This window comes from Ovis aries, chromosome 2 (assembly GCF_016772045.2).
Source record: "Ovis aries strain OAR_USU_Benz2616 breed Rambouillet chromosome 2, ARS-UI_Ramb_v3.0, whole genome shotgun sequence".
Classification (NCBI taxonomy): domain Eukaryota; kingdom Metazoa; phylum Chordata; class Mammalia; order Artiodactyla; family Bovidae; genus Ovis; species Ovis aries.
The window spans coordinates 243,537,170-243,555,536 of record NC_056055.1 but is presented as its reverse complement, the minus strand read 5'-3'; the positions used below and the strand labels follow the sequence as shown (position 1 = coordinate 243,555,536).

Sequence of the window (18,367 nt, the reverse complement as noted above, 5' to 3'; positions counted from 1 at the left end):
GCAATGTGGAGGGAAATAACATGTGAAGAAGTCAGTTCTTCCAGTTGGTTTCTAAAAGCTTTGCTTTCATCCCTAGCTTGTAGGGCTTTTACTTTCTTTTATATAAGATCCCTGCTGCTGAGCTTCTCAGTTCTGTCCCATGTTAAGTTCTGGAGCAAATCTGTGCTACACCTTTTCCAGTGGTACAGTGAAAAAATTCCAGTCAGGCTCCTACCTCAGGCAGCAGTTTTCCTGCTTTTCAGACTTTAAGGTTATCTATTCTTAGTTCATCGTTTTAAATAACAGTGTAACCCTAGAATTGCTGCTCTAATTGGAGATTTCATTTTGGTTAATTTTGTTGGAGAGTATTGATCAGTGTTTTGTGTTTGTGTGTGTGTCTGTGTGTGTTAGTCGCTCAGTCATGTCCAACCCCACGGACTGTAGCCCACCAGGCTTCTCTGGCCATGGGATTCTCCAGGTAAGAATACTGGAGTGGGTTGCCATGCCCTCCTCCATTGGTCAGTGTTAGGTGTTTTTAAATGCCTCTGATGTACTTCAGAGGAACCCCTGAGGCTTCTTTAGGCTAATTCAGATCTACCTTTCTGAGCCCTTACATTTCTTTCAGCTGCTATAGATCATTTATTCTTCTGCTGAAAATCATAGTAAAAAAGGCAGGAAAGAGTATATACCATTTTTAAGCCACCTCTCACTAAAGCAAGGACAGAAAAGCAGCATGAAGTGGTTGATGATGGTCACCAATAACTCAGTTTTTCTCAATTTTATTTTTTTTTTAACTTTTTTTTTTTTGTCATTTACATGGACCAGTTCCTCTTTGAAACTGTGTCTTTCCTTATGAGATTAACATATAGCTGCTTCAGACTCTCTTACCTCCATGCTAATTTAAAACTTTTTAGTCCCATTCTCACTTGTGAGTTCCAGTCTTTAATTTCCCACCATCTGTAGAGTGAAGTGAAGTCGCTCAGTTGTATCTGACTCTTTGCGACCCCATGGACTGTAGCCTACCAGGCTCCTCCATCCATGGGATTTTCCAGTCAAGAGTACTCGAGTGGGTTGCCATTTCCTTCTCCAGGAGATCTTCCCCACCCAGGGATTGAACCTGGGTCTTCCGCATTGTAGGTAGACGCTTTATTTACTATCAGAGCCCATTTTATTTTACTAACCTGTCTCTCAGATTTACTGTTTATACATTTTATTACTGAAGTCCATTCTCCTGAACTTTGGAAGCTTGCAGTCATCTTGAAATTCCCTTATCTCTTTCATCAAGTCTCTTGAAAAGTTGTGTCTTCCTGTGTACAGCTTTTTCGAGTTGTTATATGCCTTATCCATTTTTACTGTCTCCTTTTTAATTTTAGTGGATTTTGCTTCATATCCAGATTATTTCAGTAGTCTTTCTATTGAATCTCCTTCATCTAGATCACCTTTCCCCTCTTATCTATCTGGTACAAAGTGACCGGATTAGTTTAATTAAAATGTCACTTGTTTTACTGTTTTCTTGGTAAAAATCATACTGTTCTCCTGCGTTACTAATAAGACCAAGTTTAAGTTTTGGCCCTGAAGGGGGTACGTTTTTGCCTATCCTGTGTTTCCCACTGCTCTTTGAGATCATCTCCTTCATTTAGCAGCATGCTGTGTGCAGTTCTTGCACATACCATATCTGTGCTTTTCTCCTTGCTTTTGTAAATGTTTTGGCCCATGCCAGTGTGTTCACTGCTCCTCCCACTCCCAGTCTCTCCAAATCTCTCTGGATTTGTTCAGAAAAGCTTCAGTGATGCCCCCAAGTCTGTACTTGTTTTCTCTTAAAAATAAAGAAAAGTTTCTGGGTATTTTTTCGTCTTTCCCCAAGTAGATCACAAACCCTTTGGAAGTAGGCACTCAGGTCTTCCCCAGTAGTGTAGTTGTAAAAGATCTGCCTGCCAGTGCAGGAGGCAGAAGAGACTCAGGTTAGATCCCTGGGTCAGGGATATCCCCTGGAGTTGGAAATGGCAACCAACTCCAGTATTCTTGCCTAGAAAATTCCATGGTCAGAGCAGCCTGGAAGGCTGTAGTTCATGGGGTCACAAAGAGTTGGATGCAACTGAGTGTGCGCACGCGTGCATACACACACACAGACACACACACACACACACTATTCTACCTTTGATTTTGTGCATGGCAGTTTTTGTTTGGGTTTTCAGTAAACATTAAATTTGTGAGGTTATTAAGAAATTCAACTAGAGTGTTAATGTAGTAGACACTTGTATATTCAGAGATGGTTTTTTGAGATTTTTTTTTCCTTTGCTAGTTTGATTGAAGTCAATCCTTGGCAGTCATTTTTATTCTGTAAATTTTGTAAGATTTTGATTAATTGATTTTCTGTTAAAAAACGATTGCTTCCTCCAAGATTTAGAAGTTCATCAAAATGTTTATAAAAATTATCAATGTGTTTCCAAGAAATTAGTCAAAATATGATGACTATGTTGTTTAGTATGTTAATGGGAACAATAAACCAATAACTCTCACTTCCATGCCTGGCTAAATGAAAATATTTGGAAGCAACAGACTTGCTCTGAAGATGTTGGAAGAGTATGAATTTTGAATTAAGAGTTTTGAATTAAGATGAGAGTTTGAATTAAGATGAAAAAATATTCAGTAGTGTGACTATAACTAAAATACTTCACTGTTCTTCAAGAATAACTTAACATATTTGCAGATTTATTAGAGGATGACTGAAAGACTGCTATGTAAAATAAACCAAAATGATTTTCAACTTGGAGAAAATATGCACAAATAAACTGTATTAAGGGTCTGTGCTTCAGACTTGAGGATTTTGTGTGTGTGTGGTGGAGGGGAGTGGGGTAAAAACAACAGGAAGTATTCTCACACAGGAATGCCAAATTAAGTTAATATTAAAAAGTTGCTTTGTATAATTTTTCTTCTGTTTTGGATTTGAGCTCATGGAAAACAAAAACCATGTTTGCCTGATGTTCCATGTCTTTGTACCACTGTAAGAAGAAAAGTTCTAGGCCCGAAAGACCCAAAGAACAAATGAATACAGCATTTTACGTGTTCTAGTCAGAGACAGTACCTGGATGGAAAGTTAGCTGCAAACATTTTTCTGTGTGAAAGTGTTAGTCACTTACTCATGTCCAGGAGACCACCAGGCTCCTCTGTCCATGGAATTTTCCAGGCAAGAATACTGTAGTGGGTTGCCATTTTCTTCTCTAGGGGAGCTTCCTGACCCAGGGATTGAACCTGAGTCCTAACTTTGCAGGCAGATTTTTTTTTTTTTTTTTACCATCTGAGTCACCAGGGAAGCCCCATTTTTATGTACATTTTCTTAATGGAATTATTAATATTCTGTTAAAAAATAAAGGAAATTAATATGTAATTATAAAATTATTTCTTATGCCAATTGTATTGCATGATTCTGTGCTTTAAACATTATAGCATTCTGGCAAAATGAATCTGAGAGCTAATAAAGTGCAAAAAAAAAAAAAGATGAAGAATTGGCCTAGAATACCACTAATAAAGATGGTGCTGTTTTCCACTGTCTTGGAGAAGTATTCACCATCACAGTACTCACGAGTATACTGTGATTAGAGAGAAAGCAACCACCTTATCTTTACTTTCAAACAGGTTATCAGTGTTTGTCAAGAGATATATTGTTCATTTACCTAATTTAAAGCACTTTTTGTTTCTCATCATTTCTTAAAAAGAAGGTGTTTATATCACCTTCTGCTTGGTTTTCTCCTGTGTTTCTGCTTAAGTAATACCCCAGAGTTTCACTTCTTTTTTTTTTTTTTTTGACTGCTGCTATAAGAGATACCTTTTAAAAATCTTTCCAGGGTATTGAATATTTTCCTTGTTTCTCCTAGAATTTTTTTTTTTAAATCAAAGAACAGTCTCAAAAAAAAAAAAGAAAACAGTGTCTTTATAAGAATTTTGTTAGTTCCTCTTCAAAAGCAGAAGACGAAAAAGATTGCCTTACCTTGTTGACCTTCTGAGTACGTAAGTCAGGGGTAAGAACTCCGTATTTCTGTGAAGTACCATTGATAGAAAAGATCAGTCAATAAAGTACATAGCATGTTGTGTGACATGTAGTGGGAGAAGAAGGAAAATCATAGAAATAGGATTAAAATAATTAATACTTAATGGCAGGCTTGAAAGTGTTTTTTGATTTTACTTATTAAGAAGTGATTAGATGCCATCATGACAAGAGATGGTTATTTTCATTCTTTGTTAAGCCAGGAACATAATTTGCAAAAGAAGAACTATATTATTATTTCTAATGCCTAAATGTTCTTCTTGGAAATGATTTCATTGTTGGAGCCCCTTTCCCATCTTCTAAAATATAGTTTAATCTTCTGATCTAGTTTGGTTCTATTTTGGAACCAAACAAAATTATGACAATAATTTTTACTCAGAAACTTTTCAACTCTGAAAGTTTTTTAAATTAATTAATCTGTGTTTATTAAGAATGAACATTGTTTTACTTAAACTTTATAAATAAAATATAAAATGTAGAGCTTGGAATTTCAAGATAGGTTTACAGATTGGATTTCATAATTGGAGTTATCTCTTCATATGTATAAGCCCTTTTTCAAAGGCTGTAAACAACAGATCACACACCTTGTAACTTGTCTGAGAAGCATAATCCTCTGGAACCTAAAGGACCCTTCATGAAAGAGCAATGTGAAATAATTTTAGAATGAGATTCTATTCTCCTTTCAAAGCAGATCATACACCATCTAGCAGCATATTATAACATATGTAAAAAATCATTTTTGTCTGAATACCTTCATACACTTAAAGATGAAAGTGTTGTTTTAAGTATCACAGTCATAGGGTCGTTCTTACAGTAAGTGGGTAATGTTAGTCTGCTCTCAACTCAAATGATGGAATAATCAGTCTGCTTTCTAGCTGAGATTCTTTTGAACTGTTTAATGAAGCTTGTCAAGTTTTAGATGTTTTAAAAGGGGATGGTGTCTCATATCTTCCAAAGATCACACTGTGGTTTTCTCATAGTGTATCAGGTGGCTGGAAGCTTAAGATGACCATTACATCTGTCTTGGTGATTGACTCTGGAAGAGTCTTGAAGATGATCTAACTTTCTCAGATTGAACTTTCAAGCTGTGATACTTTTCTTGAAGCTATTTCTGTGCATTAATCAATAAAGAAAATTTCTTAGCAGGCTTATTGTGTAGCTTGAGGTAGACGCTCCCCCACAATCTTCCCTGTTTCAGCCTTTCCCTTTGTGTCTCTCTGCAGTACTTGGCATATAACTACAGCTGTCTTATGTTGTGTTTTAAAGTTTTCTAAGGAAGCTCTGGCATGTTCCGATCTGGCACTGTGTAGTTTGTATAGCGAATAAAACTTCTTTTGGAACTGAATCTTGTAGTTATTACCCTTCTTTGAAGTCAAGGGGAGAGTTTCTCATTAAAATTACATCTTTTGCTTGTTTTCTTATATATATATATATATGTGTGTGTGTATATATACTTTTTAGGTAGAAAGGTAAAGTTTATGAGACATTGAGCAAATGCTGAATTGTTGCAACTCCAGATCCTAGAGCCCATACCACACCCACTCTCAGTCTAGCAATAAGTAGCAAGACATTTGGAATCCCTTTTCCCCATCCAGTCTTGACTGTTGAGACTGACAGCAAAGATTTAGCAATTAGAAATACTACGTACTTTGTTCTGCTACCTTTCAACAAGAATCAGCATGCAGAGTTGACATTTCCTGACCAGAATTTGGAAGACTATAATGTGATTCCCTGGGCCTTGATTCCAGAAGAAAGAGCTCTCTGAATATGGGTTTACTAGTTGGTGGTGAAGTCATGAGTCACCAACTGTTAGGCCAGATATTATCCCAACTATATGTCCAGATATTATCTCAATTTATGGAGTAAGGTCCCTGAGTTCTCCTCTTTCCTTCCACAGGGCAAGCAGGAGGACTTCAAGACGACAGTTCTGGAGGGTATGGAGACGGCCAAGCATCAGGTGAGGGTGGCATTAGATGCTTGCCACTTAGCAAGAGCCGCCAAGTCAGGGATTGATGCTTGCGAGTGTCTTTGGCTGTGGTACCCACATTTTAGCCAGAAGCGCAAGGGAAGAACTATAAGCCACAGGATAGAGTAGTATGATAGAAAGTGTAGCCAGAACAAAGGCAAGCAAAATCTTTTGAAGTCCTCAGGCCGATCTCAGCCCTCCAGGAGATGGCGGGTACTTTTCTCCCCGGCAGACTTTATAGTAACAACAAACATGATATAAAACATAGGCTTAGGAATCATGGGACCTTTACACAAAACTATAACTTAATATAATACACAGAGAGGGGAAGCCATAGGCTGAAAAATAGGATGGAAAGGCATTCTAAGATTAGTCAAAGGAATTATGTGGGCAAGTGACTCTTTAGAAATGATTGTTAAGTGGTATTGGATACAGTTTTTTCAACTAACATTATTACATAGTGAATTTTTTAGCTTTAAACATTTTGTTTCTCACATGAAAATTAATTTTAAAAAAGTCTGCTGAAAGTGCTTTTTATTTTCAGACCAAACTATAAGATTTTTAACTTCTAGGAAAAAATAAAGGGTTAAATGATTTATGGGAGCCCATCTGGAACAGTTAAACTTTGTTCCAGGAATCCAAAGTAGAGTTGTCTGGATTTCATCCTTTACCTCTTAAAGGATGTTATTGTATATGCCAGTGCTCAAAACTATTTTGCATATACATTTTGATAGACTTGAATAGGTATCACTTTTGGAGTTTGTCACTTTTCAACTCTTAAATCTACTTCAAAATTATTGATTACAATTGTGTACAGCAGGTCCAGGGAATATTTGTATTTTACTCTCTTGGATCAGAGATACTTCAGTGGTAGTATCTAGGGGATCCAGAATGTTGGAAGTAGACTTCTTTAAATGCTGTCCAAAGGATTGAAGTTTGATAATCAGTACATGGTTGTCTTAGAGGAGTTAAAATTCTCATTTATCTGGCAGATAAATCTTCAACAATGCTTTTCATCAAATGATGCATGATTGGATCTTCCATGGAACTGCCAAGGAGCAGGAGTAGCTTTTAGAACTTTTAATCTTGAAGAAAGAGAGTTTTCTTGTTGCTTTTTGTTTTTACGTGAATAATTAATAAATTTACTCTTTTGCTTAAGAAAACAGTATGTTGTACTGCTGAGAGCAAAGCAGACTTCCATACAAAACTGGTGCTACTAATTTAAAGCAGAACCTGAGCTTAGGTGTTTCCAGGAATGGTGGTGACTGCTCTGAACCCATCAAGGTCTCTTTAGATCTTCATCTTGTTCAGCTTGTTCAGAAGCATGCATTTGTGATATGGTCAGTCTGAGTTAGAAAAGTATGCTTATAAGTAATCAGTGTTCTTCTCTTAACAAAACCATGTGACCCTCAAGAGTATCTTGGGAACAGGATCATATCTTGACCTTAAAAGATCACATCAAGTTGGTATTTACATCCTCAACCTTAAAAGTTAGTGGGGAACTTGAGGTCATCTTACCTAGTTTTCTGCCTTCAAACATGTGGTATTTGTATCACCCCTGTTTTGTCAGTTAGGTCCTAAAACACAAAGTTAAATGACTGGGCCAGGGATATACCAGCAGTGGAGGAGTGAGAACCCAGAGGTCTTGTTTCTTATGCATATACTGTTCCTTATACTCTCCTTCATAGAATCATTTAAAGTGCGCATTTACCCTAAAAATTAAAAATCGAAAGCATAAGAGATGCTCTCCTCTTTCTTCCTTTTTCCCTCTTTTTCTTCTTTTATTTTAAAGCTATTATTAGACTGGATGTAGTGCATCAGGGCTTCCCTGGTGGCTCAGACGGTAAAGAGTCCACCTGCAGTGCAGGGGATCCAGGTTTGATCCCTGTGTCAGAAAAGTCCCCTGGAGAAGGGCATGGCTATCCACTCCATTATTCTTGCCTGGAGAATTCCATGGACACAGGAGCCTGGCAGGCTACGGTCCATGGGGTTGAAGAGTCAAACATGACTGAGTGACTGACACATGGTGCATCTATAGTTAGTAATTTTAAGAAGTTTATATGTACATCTTATCAGGCTCTTGTTTCTGTCCTTTAGCTAGAAATCTGCTGCAGCTGCTAAGTCGCTTCAGTCGTGTCCGACTCTATGCAACCCCATAGACTGGACTATGCAGCTAGAAATCTAGTTATAGTTATATTTTATCTACTTTAATGAAGGGAGGCGGGAAGCCAAGAAACCCTCATGGAGGTCTTCTTTTCTTTTGTGTTGTCATATCCCTGTTACTTTATTCAAGATGCTGCCTGTGTTCTAACAGAATTGGAGGGAAATGGTTTCTTGGAATAGAGAGGTCCTAGAGCCTCACTTCCCCCCTCCCTTTTTCTGTCTAATTAATAGATCGAGAAAGGTCCCTTAAATATGTAACTACTTTTACTTTGTTTTCAGAGAAAGTATGAGGCAGTCAGACCCTTAGGGCAGTTAAGCTTTAGCATGACTGCATTTTGAAAGGTAATGCTGGAAATATCCTGTGTTGAAGTGGTAAGAAAGACAAAGGGCAAGATTGGTATGTAGGGCAACCTTGGGGCTTTTAAAAAAATACAGTGTCTTTGAAGCATTCTGAATTTCCAGAATACCAGGCTCTATTAAGTACATACAGACACCAAAGTATAAAACTATTCCAGAGCCAAGTGTAAGTTACTTGTGAATTGTATGTACTACTGATACTTTTAATAAGGATATTGTTAAAGACAGTTGTATGCTGTAAGATTCTTCCCTTTAAAGGACATAGTGGTCTGTTCATTTTGCAATATTTTTAAAAGAAAGAATGTTTTGATTTAGCTTCTGAGCAGTTTAATTTCCAAATTTTTTGTTTCTTTGGGGAAAAGTTAGATTTTTAAATCTTGTGCTTTTCATCTTGGTTTTGATAATGGTTTCCTTCTTTTAAATACTAGTCTCATCCTTAAAAGCTAGAAGGAAGGCAGTAATTACTGAGAATTTTTAGGGTCCATTTTTCATTTTTAAAATTTAATTTTAAGAATAATTGGGGTTTTTTAGCTATTATGCAGAAGTTAGAGATGGAGAATATTGTTATTCCACATGTACATTAATGTTACAACTTTGGGCTTCTTTAATTCCTTTTGTTAAACTTTTGATATTTGATCACAAGATAATTTAAAACTCATGACTGATATAAAATTTCTTAATTGTTACATTTTCTCCAGTTTTCTCAAATTAGACAAGTCTATTAAAGTGATTTCTGCTGACAACACTTGGAATGAGAAACCTTTGATGTGAGATTTAGTGGGATCCCCCCCACACCCGAAGCATACGTGGGTTTTCTGGCTGTCATGACAGTAGTATTCCGCAATGGCATCGATAGTCAGGGACCACTTATTAAACAGATACATAGAAGATGATATAACTGAGAAAGAAAGCTGCCTTGTTTTGGGGAAGAAGTAAAGTTTATAGAGTTCATTGGTTTTCTTGTTAATAGTACGCACTCATGAAATATACCAAGATATACCCTATATTTGGTTCAAATACTCAGGGTTATTGAGTAGATAATATTTCTTACAAATGTGACATGTTTTTGGACTTGGCTTTATTTTTTGTTTATTATAATTTGGGAATACAGGACTGGGAACTTTGAAGCTGTAAAGTATTGGAAACTTTCAGTTTACCGAAATAACCTATACTTCGGATAGTCAGCATTTCTTCTTTTCATTCCTTGATTTCCTGCTCTACCCTCCACAGTATGGCTGTTCCTTTTTTTTCCTTATAGAATAATTTCCCTGAGAGTCTTTAATTTTAGGTTGTGATTCATTGAATGTGAGGATTATTAATTTGATATAGTGTTGTAAATACTTTTTTTATGCCCTCATTACTTACTGTGGATGAATGGGTTTTAATGCTTGTTTCCAAGAACAGCATTCCCTAATGTACAGTAGCATTGGGCATTTTTGCTTATCCTCTTGTTAATCATTGTTTTTTCCTAAATCGTGTTTGGACGTCTTTACGGAAACAGTGCCTCAGTAGCTTAACTGTGATTCTCTGAGCCCCACCTGACCTGCCTCGTTCTTTTTGTTCTCCTGATCTCACTAGTGCCTTTTCTTTAGTGTTGCTTCCATCATCAATGCTTCCAACTTCTTGGTTTTTTTGTGCTTTTAAATGATTAAATATGGATATCTGGTACCTATTTTATCACATAATTACTTTAATGGTATTGAATTTTTAAACTCTTTAAATTGTGTCTTGATATGTGCAGAAGCTGATGGTTAAGTATATATTTATAAGATCATCCTAGATAGAGAGCATCAAAATCCTAACCCCTGGACTACCAAGGGAAGATCATCTTAGAAATAAAAGTAAAATATATGTAAATGTATTTCTTAGAACATCTTATAAAGATGTACTTAACCACCAGCTTATAAAAATTTCAATTTAATCCCAATTTAAGACTTAACACTTGTTAAATAAATTATATATATGTATATGTAGTACTATATAGTATATGCAGTAACATATTTTACTTGCAGTTAGTAGTAAAGCATTTCTAATGTTTCTACCAGAAAAGATGGATTTCTTGCTTTCTTTTGTCTCTTCATTGTAGTCGGCTTAGTTTCTCTCACTGCTTGCCAGACGTTGAATTATGAGAACTAGTGGATGGTGCCGTTGATGAGACAATATGTTCGTTATTAAACGTTAGATCCTCTTCATGTTCCCTGTTGTTGTCCTAAAAAAAGTATGTGATTGTGTTTTTCATTCCATAGCCTCTTTTGCTTTCTTGTTAGTCTTTTCTCCTTTACTCTTTTTCTTTAGTTTTAAATTTTATTGTATACGGTTAATAGTGCTAGGTTTAGTTAAGGAGTGTCCTCAAGTATTTTAAAGTCTTTTGTGGATGAAGAAAAGATTCTAAATGCCATGTTACGTTTTTTAACATATATTGTTTCTCTCATTAGTAAACTGATTTTAGGAATGTTAAGCTCAAATGAATGACTAATTTTTAAGGGTGTTTCAGCTTTTGAGCAAATTGAAAGTTTTTTTTTACCAAGAAGTGAGATCAGTCTGTGAACAAGGCAAAGCTCTACAGAAGTTCTTAAGACAGAAAAGGAGTTCGAGGCATAATCATTATCCCTAGTTCTATATTCACTTGCACGTTTCCCAGAAACCCTTTGCTTTTTTTTTGCTAGGCGTGGAGGGTGCAGCTTTCCAGAGTAGACTTCCTCATGACCGGATGACTTCTCAAGAAGCAGCATGTTTTCCAGATATCATCAGTGGACCACAGCAGACCCAGAAGGTTTTTCTGTTCATTAGAAATCGCACAGTAAGTTTCCTTGTTAGTTTTTTTCCACCTGAATTCTAAAAGGTACATATTATTTTATATAGAATATGGGGGGAAAAGTAGAGAGGAAAGAATTTTTAAGTTACCTATAATACTATTATCCAGAGATAACCACTGTTAAAAATTAGTTTTTTTCCTCTAGGTATTTTTTTAAATGTACATAATTTTTCTTACAAAATTGAGATCCTCCTTCTGTGCATTCTTTGGATTCTTTTCATTCTTCAATAACCTTATAAACATATGATAAGAATCTTTATAAACTTTTTAAAAATATACTTCAAAAATAATCACTTTGTCTTTCCTTCTCAGCGTAAGAGAAACGCTTATTCTGTTGTGCTCATCTGGTTCATCCTCCTCCTTTGGCTAAATGATTGATTTTAATATCTGTGTAATATTTATTTGACAAGTGGGTCATACTTTTAACTGTTGGGCAGTTAAATGTCCATTTTACTTATTAAAGTGAAGCTCTGAACAGCTTTATACATTGTTGACTCTCATCTCTGATTATTTCCTTACGATAGAATTCTAGATAGATTTCTAGAAGGAAAACTACCTTCTCAAAAAGTATGAATACTTTTTAAGATTTGATACATGTTGTCAGATTACTTCCCAGAGAGCCTGACCCAGTTAATGCCCTCATTGAGTAAAAGTGAAAGTGTTAGTTGTTCAGTCCTATCTAACGCTTTGCGACCCTGTGGACCGTAACCCACCAGGCTCCTCTGTCCATGGGATTTTCCAGGCAAGAATACTGGAGTGGGTAGCCATTGCCTTTTTCAGGGGATCTTTTCAACACAGGGATCTGAACTCAGGTCTCCTGCATTGCAGGCAGATTTTATGGTCTGATTGATGATAATCTGTGCTGCTGTAGTAGGCCAAGATCATTTATCTTCCATTTCTTTGATTACTTAGACTGATTGCTTTTTCATATTTGTTAGTCATTTGCATTTCTTCTGTGAATTTTTCTTTCATGTTCTTTATTCATCTGAAGTTCTTTTTTTTTTTTTTTTTAATTTGGCTGCTCTGGGGTCTTAGTTGGCCTGTGGGATCTAGTTCCCTGACTAGGAATCAAACCCAGGTACCCTGCTTTGGGAACCCAGTCTTAGCCACTGGACCACCAGGGAAATCCCATCAGAAATTCTTTAACTGTATACTGTTCAGAACATATTTGTTACACTCTGAAAGTAAAAGTGTTAGTCACTTCAGTTGTGTCCAGCTCTTTGCGACCCCATGGACGTAGCCTGCCAGGCTCCTCTGTCCATGGAATTCTCAAGGCAAGAATACTGGAATTCTCAAGATAAGAGCCATTCTCTTCTCCAGGGAATCTTCCCAACTCAGGGATTGAACCAGGGTCTGCTGCATTGCAGGCAGATTCTTTACCTGCTGGCCGAGCCACCCAGGAAGCTCCATTTGTTATACTCTGGTGAAACAGAGTAGAAGAAATTCATGTTGAATTTCAGCTATTTTGGATATAGCTGAATAGATACTCAGAGATGTCTTTTTATTCACCACTAACATCTTTATTTTGACCATTAGATTGTAAAACTACTGCTAAATTTGGATTGTTAGATGCCATTTAGCTAGAGTGATTGGTAGGTTTGTGTAGTAGTGAATAAAGGTTCTTTTCTGTGAAGAAAAATTGGGTGTTTTTTTTTAAAAAGTGAGTGAGTGGAACAGTCTTAATGTGCATTTTTAAGGCTGATTTGTCTTACAATTGAATCAGCTTCTGTGCATAGCTTGTTAACATTTGTTCTAAGTAGATTTCAGACAAAATTGTCATTTTGTTGTTTCATCTGAGGGAAGTTTTCACTTTTTACTTGCATTTCAGTGGTAGATTTATAGCGATCTCTGTTTCCTCTGATTCATTCCCTGTGACAGAAGTCCAGATTTAAGGAAGGACTAGCACAGATTTAGAGTTGTGGTCTCTGGCTATAAAACAGAATTTAAGTCATTCTTTCCTATAAGAACTGTGTCAATTGTCTCATGTTAAATTGCATCCTTTGCATCCAGATTTTAAAACCACAATTTTAGAATTATTCAACTAGAACATGTGATATGAGTTTTGTATTATAAGATGGAAGGAGGAAGAAGGCTTATGTTGAGGTTTGATGGGCTTGGGCCCATGGCATGATTGAGGAATTCCATTTTCCTTTTGACAGTGGCCACAGAGAAAAGCAGAGGGTCCATATGAATTTGGTCATATCTCTTTGTAACTGAATTTATTTACACATTAACTCCTTTGAAATTTGATGGAGCAGTATTTATTATCTTTTAGCTAAGATTTAAATATGATAATATTCCACTGGTCTTGCCTTTTGTAGGTATGTATTCAGTTTGAAGAGAATTCATGTTAGAGGCTATTGATTGTACTGTAATATTTGTCATTCCTCATTTTACTGCTTTTTCATCAGTATTAGAAATAATTGACTCCTTTCTTAAATACACAGCTTCCTTAGCTTAACACAGTATTCTAGTTTTTCTCTTGCTTCCCTGGTTGTTGTCTTCTCTGAATGATTTGTAGGGTTGTCCTTAACAACAGGCCAACTATGTGAACTGGTTGGAGGTCCTTAAGGTCCTCTCCTCTCTCCCCTGTTCTTTCCTGCTAGGAGCCCTTTTTCTGCACACTTGACTTCAGTTATACCCATAAGCAAGAGGCTCTAAACCTCAACTCTGAACCCCAGCTACATATCTAGATGCCAGTCTTTCAGCTCCTCTTTTGTCTTTAAACTCAACTCATGATCTCTTATTTCAGTGTCCCTCATTCAGTAAATGGTATACCAATTCATTTAGCTGTGCAGGCTAATAACTGAGGAGTTATCTTTTGCACACACTTGTGACCACATATCTAATTGATCATTTAATTTTATATCAACTCAGTATCTCTGGACATATCTAATCCAGATTTAAATCCTTGTTGCTCCCCAGCTGAATGATCTTGGCAAGTTACTTGGTAGGCCAAATATTTCCCAGCTTCTTTAATTAGTCACTCATTTGCCATGGTTTTGTGTTTCATTAGTTTCTTTGTCAGAAATAAAACCCTTACTGTTTCATTGAAAGGAAAACCCATATTTGAGGCAATCAAATAGTATATGTCTGTTTGTATGTAATACAATTTTCCATCATTCAATTACAGTTGCAGTTGTGGTTGGATAATCCAAAGATTCAGCTGACATTTGAGGCTACTCTCCAACAATTAGAAGCGCCTTACAACAGTAAGTAGTATGTTCCATAGGACTGGTCTTGAACCAGATTGTGAAAATTGATGTTTTCTTCCAGAAGCTCATGGCTCCTTGATAATGAATTTGTTAATTAATTTTCATACATATATTCATTTTATTTCACACCTGTGCTGTGCAAAGTGAGCCTTTTAACAAAACTGTTTTGTGTGTTTGTAATTGTTCTTCTGAATTTTTATTTGTGTTGACAGGTGAATGAGTTGAAGAAATTGCTAATAATCTCTCCAGACCTGTGTTCCAGCTTTAATCCACAGAGCACTTTGGTGGCATTCATTTGGCTGTATATTTGGCTTTCTCATTTGCCACTTGCCACCAGTGGTCTTGTAAAGACTTTCCCAAAGTAAATGAGCATAATACTACTATTTAAAGGGTTGGTTTTGTCCTTTGTTTCATCTGTATTAGGATGTCGTTCTTAAAAATTCAAGATTATGTGATAGGCATTTTGGACTACCACACAGACTAACAGTTCTCGAAATCACTTTTCTAAAGGAGTCATATGACTTGAAGCTTATGGAAAAGATGAATAGAATGACTTCATGATGCAGAAATAAAGAAGAATCAGAGTTTTCTATTTAAAGTGCTAAAAAGATAAACATGTATTTAAATTCTTTTTTTTTCTGTAGGTGATACTGTGCTTGTCCACCGAGTTCACAGTTATTTAGAGCGTCATGGTCTTATCAACTTCGGCATCTACAAGAGGATAAAGCCCCTCCCAAGTAAGGACTGGCCAATGAATTTCATCGTTTTAGATTAGATTTCAGGAGGCTTTTAGCGTTTTATTTTGATTTCTGAATCCATATTTAGAGCCAGAATAGTCCCAAGTTTATCTTCTTATAAGTCAGATTTAAAGTAAAATCTCCTTATAAATACGAATTTCTTATACTTTCTGGTTTGATAAATACTTGGTAAAAGAGATGAATTTCCAATTTAAAAAAAATAGTTTACTAAAAATGAAAAATCAGTTATGAAAGTAGGAAGTTTGTTTTCTCTCATTGAGCAGTTCTTTAATGCAGTGCTAAGGGTTGCATTTTTATTTTTTTAAATGCTGTTTACCCCTTTAATGGTGTCTGGGTAATGTCTGCCAGGAATCAGAAGATAGGGATAATCTGAGAATTGATACATCTGTCTGTCTATTTGCACTCTCTGGTGACTCAGACGGTAAAGAATCTGCCTGCAATGTGGGACACCTGGGTTTGATCCCTGGGTTGGGACGATCCTTTGGAGGAGGGCCTGGCAACCCACTCCAGTATTCTTGCCTGGAGAATCCCTGTAGACAGAGGAGCCTGGCAGCTACAGTCCATGGGGTTGCAAAGAGTCGGACACAACTGAGCAACTAAGCACACACATCTGTTTATAATACATGTATTTTTTTGCTTTAATAATTTCTTAAAATTTATATATTTATCTGGCTATGCCTAGTCTTAGTTGTGGCATATGGGATTTTTTAGTTGCAGCATGCAGGATCTTTAGCTGCAGCATTCAAACTCTTATTGTGGCATGTAGGGTCTAGTTCCCTGACCAGGGATCGAACTCGGGTCCCCTGCATTGAGAGCACAGACTTCCAACCACTGGACCACCAGAGAAGCCCCCTCTGCTTTAATAATTTTTAAGAAAAGGAAAGACTGCAGAAGTACAGCTTATAGAAAATAGCTTTAAGAATCAGTTGGTTGACTGCTCAAATTGTCCTAGTATAATTATGAGGTAAATATGGGAGATTATGCATAATAAGTTTACCAAGGGTCACAGACACTGAAGCATGTGACTGAAGTAATGAGAAAGTAAATTTTAAGGTAAAGAATTCCATTTATAAATTTTAAACATTGAGTTAAAGTATAAGTCTCAGATATTTGTTAATTTGGATTCATATAGTTTTCCTATTTTGAAAATAACTGAATTTTTTACTTTGTGAGACATCATAACATAAGGAATTTAGAAATTTTCATGGTAAAAAATGATAAAAACTATTCAAACTATAACAGTGTTTTAATTTTTGTTCATTTTTTAATTTCAGCTAAGAAGACAGGAAAGGTCATCATCATAGGCTCTGGGGTCTCAGGCTTGGCAGCAGCTCGTCAGTTACAAAGTTTTGGAATGGATGTCACACTTCTGGAAGCCAGGGTAAGAGTTTTAGTTTGGGTTTAGAAGCCCAACCTGATGAAAATATGGTAAGGAAATTATCTGTGGTAAATTAAGGAATCATACAAATTGAACTAAACCAAATTGATTTAAATAATACTCAGAGTATTTTGATAGTGTTAATAACTACATCGAATAAAGCATTTTTGACAGTAAGACTTTGAAAAGGGCTCAGTGAGTATTTAGAGTTTGTAAATAATCTGTATAGCCCTTTGGTATGTATTTTCAGGTCATTGTTTCTTACAATTAGCAACTTTCAATTTGGGGCTTTGTTGAAATACCCTTTATAGAGTGCAGTTACTTTTAGTGGTGGCTATATTCTGTTTGATAGTAATAGGAGAGGAGTTGCTTCTCAGGCAGCAGCTGTCTTTTACAGCCTTGGTAAATCCAAGATACTGGCTCCCTACCATTAGTCCAGAGAGAGGAATGGAAGCTGAAGGAGGACGCGGATGATGGCACAGAGTAGAAAAAAAGAGCATCCCATTAGGACTATTCAGCTCATTTTCATGAGTAATGTTTGAGATTTAATTATCTTTCAGTGGCTTAAAGACCTCTGTGGGCTCCTGCCACTTAAAATAGCAACAACAAAAACACACTTCTCACATAACCTAAACCATCTAAAATTTTATAAAAGCTTTCAAAATGTTTTGTGCAGTACAATCTAAATTTAATTTTTTAAAATGTTCTTTTCAGATAGTATGGGGAAGTCAAAATAAATAATTTGTGATAGTCTTACTAAAAATAATATTTTATTCCTTAATTGGAAAATATCTGTGTGCCTGTGTATCCTATGTACTGAGAATACAGTAAAGAATAATGGAGGATCATTATGATTCCTACCCATGTGTATAGGTTTGTCTTGTTTTGCTTTTTTTCATTTGTTGGTCTGGAGTTTACAGAGTACTCATGTAACTTGTGACTGAGGTTTCACTGCAGCTCAGAAAGATTTCCCTATACTTGAAAATCTCCTGTCAGCAAAGATCGTACTTGGGCCTGTTTAGAAATGAGAGGTATTGTCAGCCATTCATGTTCAGTAGACATTGCCCTTGGGCATGAGGCTGCATGGAAGAGGCATTTCTCAGAGAAGTTGTCTATCAAGTCAGTCACACCTGACTTTGACACTGGGGACAAGAGTCAGAACATGGTGGTAGAAAAATGACCTGAAGTGTTGAAATTTGTGTGCAGGTATTTTCTATGTGGGTGGCCCTTGCTCAGCCTGTACAATAAGTGGTATTAGAGACATTGGGGTTGAGAACTAATAGTACCTATAACTGATGTCTTCTGGCTATTAAATTTTTTCCCATCTCATAGCACTTAATTCTGGTCCTTTGATGTGTCATTCATTATCTCCCATTCCCTCAAATAGTTAAACTTCATTTGCTCTTTGCGCTAATGTCATACTTCATGTAAACTCTACAGTTTTTTCTTTTTAAGTTATCAAAGAGGCCTGAGATGGTACTTTGCCAGATTATGATTAAACTAGAATTAATTTTAGCCATTTAATTTTTAAAAACAGGATCGTGTGGGTGGACGAGTTGCTACATTTCGCAAAGGAAACTATGTAGCTGACCTTGGAGCCATGGTGGTAACAGGTCTTGGTAAGTAGTTCTTAGTTTTGTGTTATGATTTCAGGGTCTGAGACTCACAAAGTGGCTTGATCTTATAAAGTC

At 36.3% G+C, this 18,367-nt stretch overlaps 1 protein-coding gene across 2 annotated transcripts in view; it reads left to right on the top strand.

Moving 5' to 3' along the window:
• The window catches only part of KDM1A (lysine demethylase 1A), a 62,866-nt gene that overhangs the window by 18,720 nt on the left and 25,779 nt on the right, over positions 1-18,367 (top strand). Inside the window, exons 3-8 of one of the 2 annotated variants that reach the window (XM_012152425.4) lie at positions 5,922-5,981; positions 11,177-11,310; positions 14,459-14,537; positions 15,185-15,277; positions 16,573-16,679; positions 18,214-18,295. In XM_012152425.4, coding sequence (XP_012007815.2) covers positions 5,922-5,981; positions 11,177-11,310; positions 14,459-14,537; positions 15,185-15,277; positions 16,573-16,679; positions 18,214-18,295 — 555 coding nt within the window. The remainder of the gene's footprint in view (positions 1-5,921; positions 5,982-11,176; positions 11,311-14,458; positions 14,538-15,184; positions 15,278-16,572; positions 16,680-18,213; positions 18,296-18,367) is intronic. The other variant, XM_012152442.4, reaches the window with a different exon arrangement.